The sequence below is a fragment of the Cajanus cajan genome, chromosome 4 (assembly GCF_000230855.2).
Source record: "Cajanus cajan strain Asha chromosome 4, NIPB_CcT2T_4, whole genome shotgun sequence".
In the NCBI taxonomy this organism is placed as follows: Eukaryota; Viridiplantae; Streptophyta; class Magnoliopsida; order Fabales; family Fabaceae; genus Cajanus; species Cajanus cajan.
In genome coordinates, this window is record NC_138520.1 from 10,836,922 (window position 1) to 10,843,035 (window position 6,114).

A 6,114-nucleotide genomic window follows, 5' to 3' on the forward strand; every position below is an offset into this window, starting at 1 on the left:
AAAATCATGTGTATGATAGTGGCAAGAATCGAGTATTCTCTTTTTTCATTTTTCTCCTTTGAGTAGAATTTACCACAAGGGTTATTTTATTACTCTCATGTTACATTCTCCATATTTATTCTATGTGATTCAATTTCCCACTCTATTGCTCAATTCTCCTTCTACAATGTATTTGTTGTCAAGAAAATAGAAGGTATATTTTTTCTTTTCATTCTCATTCTTCTCATTATTTTAGGATTAATAACTCCTTTTACTTGAGAAGGATAATTGAAAAATTGAGAAATATTATAATCAAGTTTTACACGTTTTATTTTAGTATTACAGAATATTGACAAATGAAGAATGAGAAGTTGATAAAAATTATATATACAAAGATATATTTTATTATTATGATTATTATTATTATTATTATTATTATTATTATTATGTTGACACCCATTACTGAAATTGCAATAATATGATGTTCCAATATAATTAATCACAATAGTCTTAAAACTTTCAAAGAAGAGTTCACCAATTACTACTAAACTCAACAAAATATGTAGAAGTCCTCATGACATAAGGCCTATATATCAAGTATAACCATTGTAGTTCAACAATATGAAAAAATAGAGGTAAACTTGTTACAGAATCAAACATAATAACAAAATAGAGAAGTAACAATTTCAATATATATAGTCAACTTAAAACAACATATTAATTTTCAACTCAAAACATAACCAAAATAAACAATCTTAACTTAAAACATGGACATCATTCTTAACATAAGCAACTTAGTCAACTAATGTGTCATTACACATATCAACTTATGAAGATCTCCTACAACTAAGGTGAAAAGTTTAAGCGTCTTGACATTATTGAACCGTAATATCTAACTTGTTTTATTTAGATCAAGAATAAACAACTTCAAGTCTCTCAAGCACTTGTTTAACAACTTATTTTGGTTTCTTAAGTTTCACCACTTAAGTTAGGAAAGTTAGTATTATTGTAAGGGCTAGAAAAGCTTATATGTGAGCTTACCACGACCTTAATATGAATAACTAACCTTAATAAGGAGTAAGTTTATCGACTATCCTCTAAATATTGTGTACCTTAATAGTACTTAGTTAGGGATTTTCGTCTTGACCTTTTATACCTTATTCAATTGGTTACTTCTTAATTAGTATGACTAGACTAGACCTCCATATTGTTCTACATAAAAACTCATATGAGACAACTTAAAAACAATTCTCATCCAGCAAACAACTTACTCACTAAAGGGTCGAATCCTAATAGTTTTAATAGTGACATATTCTTATTTTCAAATTATAGAATAGAGAAGTTCTTATGTGTGTTATAATAAGTTTTTTCAAATGTTTCAACAATATTTAAATATGATTAGAAGGATACATGAGCTCATGATTCCTTGAATAGTAAAAGAGATTCACAAGATATCCTTATAAAGAATATTAAGTTTTGATGGATTACCTATTAGCACTAAAGTCATGTCTGTCCTAAGCAAGAAGATGAGTATCCTACGTCTCTGATAAAAAAGATTCAAGTTAAACATTTATTCTTAGGAGAAATATCTTAAAAACTTGGTTCAGAAGACTAGCACTTTATGTTGACTATCAAAAGACTTCAATTAAAACAAAACTTCTTAGAAAACTTGTATTGAAGACCTTACTCATCAAGTGGAGTCTTACTCAGAAGGCACCTCACTTTAAAAAGCTGACATGACCAAAAAAGCAAAGTATAATGATGTCAACGTCTAGCTTAAAAGATAAGCAAGCCACAACAAATCTTTTTCTAAGTGATTATAAAGGAAGGACAAAGGTCTCGTTTTTAACCAAGCAAGATCAAAGAAAGAAATCAATTACACAAGTACAATTAGTAACATTCCTTGCTTTATACTCTGAATTTTTAGAGACTTCTACTTCATATTTGTATGTGTTTTGTAATAGAAAATAAGTGTGAAACCTTCTTGAGTTGAAGCTCCAATATAGGAGAGATATTCGTGGTCTTAACAATCTCCAAGAACACAAAAACCCATTATTGTAAATATTGTCCCTACCCAAAACTTAGTGTGTAGTGGTGTAGGGAAGTAAAAAGAAATCACAAGTTTTGTGTAGTCTCATACTAGGTGGTTATGGGATTGGTTTCTCAATAGGTTGTTGAGTGAGAAAATCTCAACAGGTGACTGAGTGTTTATTACTAACAACATGTGGTTGTATAGTAATGGCTTGTATCAACATGTGGTTCAATTCTTGAATAGTAGTTGAATGTGTTTTCTAGTGAAAATCCTACAAGGTTGTGTAGAGAATAGATGTAACCTAATTGAGGTGAATCCATATAAATCCTGCGCTCAATCTCTCTTTCCTTATCACTTTACTTGTTTAATTAACTTGCTACATTCATTATTACACTGCTACATAATTTGAATCACAAACAAATATACTTAGAAATTAACTTAAGAAAATACACTAAGTTCCAATATTAGAAGATCGATCTTTTGAATAACAGACTCTTAAAAAGGAATAGTTTTTTTTAAAAAAGTAAATAACGATTCAATCCTCTTCTTGTATTCTAACATTGACTTCATGAAGGATTTTCAAATTTAGGCTCTCAAAATACCACAACTTATATCCATACAATGAGATATTTTAATTTCTAAAACAAGCTTCCTGTACTTTAGTTCTTATGCAACTCAACTTAAACATGCATCACTTGTCTATACAACCTGTCATCATACAACTCTACTTCATATAACTTCAACTAATAACCAACTTTCAACTTAATCGACATAAGAATATAAACAACTTTCAACTTTATCAACTTAAAACATCATCATATCATCATAGATCAATATATAATGAACTATATTAAAACATCATCATACATCATGTAAACAACTAACATATTCAACATGTTTTCATCACTTAAGTAACTAAAATCACAAGTTTTCTTCAACATAACCACACCCAACACCATTCATTTGGTGCCCAACACTAGTGAGATAGAGAGCCTTTAGCTCACTCACACTCGATGCCAAAGTAATAGCGTCCGATGAGAATGAGATAAAGAGTCCCTATGTTCACCATGTACAACGTTACTAATCTCATGTCCAACGTTATTCAATCATAGAGTCTCTACTTGAACCACACTTGATACTACAAAACTTGCATGCAATGTTGTCCAAGAAGAGAACCACTAACTTGGTTATGCCTGATGCTACACAACCTATAATTGACATCACTAAGTTAGAGAGCTCCTTGTGAAATCACGTTCGTGCCTTTCATTTCACTCCCAACATGACTAAGTTAGAAAATTCTTAACCAATTCGCGCCTAATGTTACTAATCTCGCGCCCAATGTCAATGAGGTAGAAAGCTCCTAAAAATCGACATCATGCCTGATGTCATGAAGTTGCGCTTAGTGCGATGGTGATTGTTGCACTTGGCATCATTGGGATTCTGGCTCAAAACCTGTAAAACATAGACCAAACCAACCTACAATCATTCTCTCAACATATATACACTATAGATAAACTCAATTTTAGTGAAAGAAACAACATGCAACTATCAAAATAAAAAATCACCAAAATTCTCTTCAAAGCACCTTTAAAACAACACTTAGAACAAAAGGCTTTCTTCTCATGTTGAACCAAGTTCAACTATAAAAATGAATAATTCTAGGCAGAATTCAACAATTATACATCAATAATTATACATCAACAATATCAATCAACAAACTCCACTTAACTTGAATCTCTTGAAAAACAAGAAAAGAGAAGCTAGTGAAGAATAGAGGTTCCTAGAGTTCACCATACCATAACCATAACCCTAAATGCTAAGCCCACAAGCTTAAATCCACCAATTTACCACCCCTAATCAGTGAAGGGAAGGATTTAGAATGCCCTTATAAAATTAGAAGGAGAAAAAAATCTCTCTAACTCTAAAACCTATTTCTTTATCTTCTTTCTAACTTTCTTAGGATATGAACTTATGAAATTCATATTTTAATTTTTTTTGAAATACCTACTTCTAAACTTGGCCAACTTGAATCTGATAAAAAATAATTTCATAATATTTTAACTCTCAAGAATTTATTGATCCTTAGAGTTTTAAAACGACTAAAATCATAACATATCATCATTTAAATATCACACATCATATAATTATTAATAAAGGTTATAAAGAATGCAGTGTGTTATTTTAGAAAGAAAAAATAACGTGAGTCCCACATTAAATTCTTTCTTTTTATTTCGGTCTTTATATTGAGGTTGATAAGATTTAAGAATGCCAATCCGTGGTTTAACGTGTTGGGCATACAAGACTTCACTTAATATGATGGACGTAACATGTTGCAATAGATTCTGAATAATACTAAAAGTTGATTTTTTTATCACAACTAGTCTTCGATAACTTCTTGCTTTTGTGTTCCAATTTTTTGTCAACCAACAAAATTTTTCTCAATAATATTAATCTTAGTTTGCTACAACTCGTTCCTTTTTCTTTTGGGTTTAGACAATCCCTTTGTTTCTTTCCTTTCTGACAACATAAACCTGTTTTGGGTGAAACTATGATATAACACACTTGCACTGCAAATCAGCTAGTAGCTATTTATAGCAGTAGTTTCAGTTCCATTTTAGAGAGTCTACAAAACTCAGCAAATTCGGCCAATGTAAAAAGCTTAACACCCCTTTATTTTTTTTATTTTTTTTATCCTAGAAAGTTTTAGGATTGGTAGAAGAACTAAACAAAGCCACCATTGACACGAAGGATTTGACCGTTGACCCATTCAGCAGCGTCAGTGGCCAAGAATCCGATAACAGATGCAACATCTTTGGTCTCTCCGAGCCTCCCCAAGGGAATAGTGTCGACGACCCTATCCACCATCTCCTTCGTCTTCCCCTCGAAGAACAGCTCCGTCGCGATGGGTCCCGGCGCCACGCAGTTCGCCGTTATCTGCGTGCCCTTCAGCTCCTTCGCCAGGATCTTCGCCATCGCCTCCACCGCCGCCTTCGACGCCGTGTACGCGCCGTACCCGGGCTTCAGCGCCGCCACCAGCGACGTCGTCAGCAGGATTATCCGCCCCCCGCCGCCGCGCTTCAAGCGGTTCGCCGCCTCCCTGGCGCAGGCGAAGGCGCCCCGCGCGTTCACCGCGAAGATGCGGTCGAAGGACTCGACGGTGGTGTCGGCGACGGAGGGGTAGGCGCCGTCGTTGACGCCGGCGGAGTTGACGAGGATGTGGAGCGGCGAGTCGAAGGCGCGTTGGGCTGAGTCGAAGAGGGACTTGACCTGGGCCGGGTCGGACACGTCGGCTTGGACCACTACGGCGCGCGGCGTGGCGGAGTTGGCGTTGATTTGGGCCGCGACGGCGTGGGCTTGGGCCGAGTCGGAGGTGTAGTTGATGACGAGTCGCGCGCCGAGTGAGGCGAGGTGAAGCGCGATTTCTCGACCGATTCCGCGGGACGAGCCAGTGACGATTGCGACTCGGTCTTGGAGTGGGAGGGGTTGAGATTGAGATTGTGGTATAGCAGCCATTTGCGTGAATCTATAGTGTGTGATAATATAGTGATCAAAGTTGGCTTGTTCCTATGCATCCAATGTCACATATGTTTATAGAGATCAGAGAGACTACAAGTCAATGGATTTTTTATTTTATTTTATTTTATTTTATTATCACTAACTCAATGGACTTTTTGTTTGTTTGTTTGGAAATGTTAAATAACGGCACGACAAAAGATTGCGTATTTATCTGACTTATAGATAAAGGAATTTAATTTATACTAAAATTATTATAAATTTTAATAATATTTTACATATTCTAAGTGTACATGATATTGTCCTATAAAATAGTGTATATAATATTTAAAATTAAATAAAAATAATCATTAATATTATTTTAAACTTACAAATCAATAGATTTTAAAAGTAACTTAATATAAATAAAATGTTTATTTTTGTTTTGGATGTTGGAAGTTTCCTATAAATTTTGTGGGGTACAATCAATTGTGAATTTTATTTTGAAAAAATTGAGTAATATTATGATTCATTCAATGATACTTAAGATCACAATTAATGTGATCAAATGCTAATAGGCTTTGAACACCTAATTCTGATATGTGAAAAAT

General features: G+C 34.0%; 1 protein-coding gene across 1 annotated transcript; it reads right to left on the bottom strand.

Moving 5' to 3' along the window:
- Positions 1–4,573: 4,573 nt before the first annotated feature.
- Positions 4,574–5,644, bottom strand: LOC109802822 (NADPH-dependent aldehyde reductase-like protein, chloroplastic). The gene has a single exon (XM_020364218.3). It carries the CDS (start codon positions 5,522–5,524, stop codon positions 4,733–4,735), a length of 792 nt encoding a protein of 263 aa, XP_020219807.1. The 5' UTR covers positions 5,525–5,644; the 3' UTR covers positions 4,574–4,732.
- Positions 5,645–6,114: the final 470 nt, after the last annotated feature.

What these genes read in the sequence shown, in the direction of transcription:
- LOC109802822 (XM_020364218.3), bottom strand. Translation starts at nt 5,524, where the DNA reads ATGGCTGCTATACCACAATCTCAATCTCAACCCCTCCCACTCCAAGAC.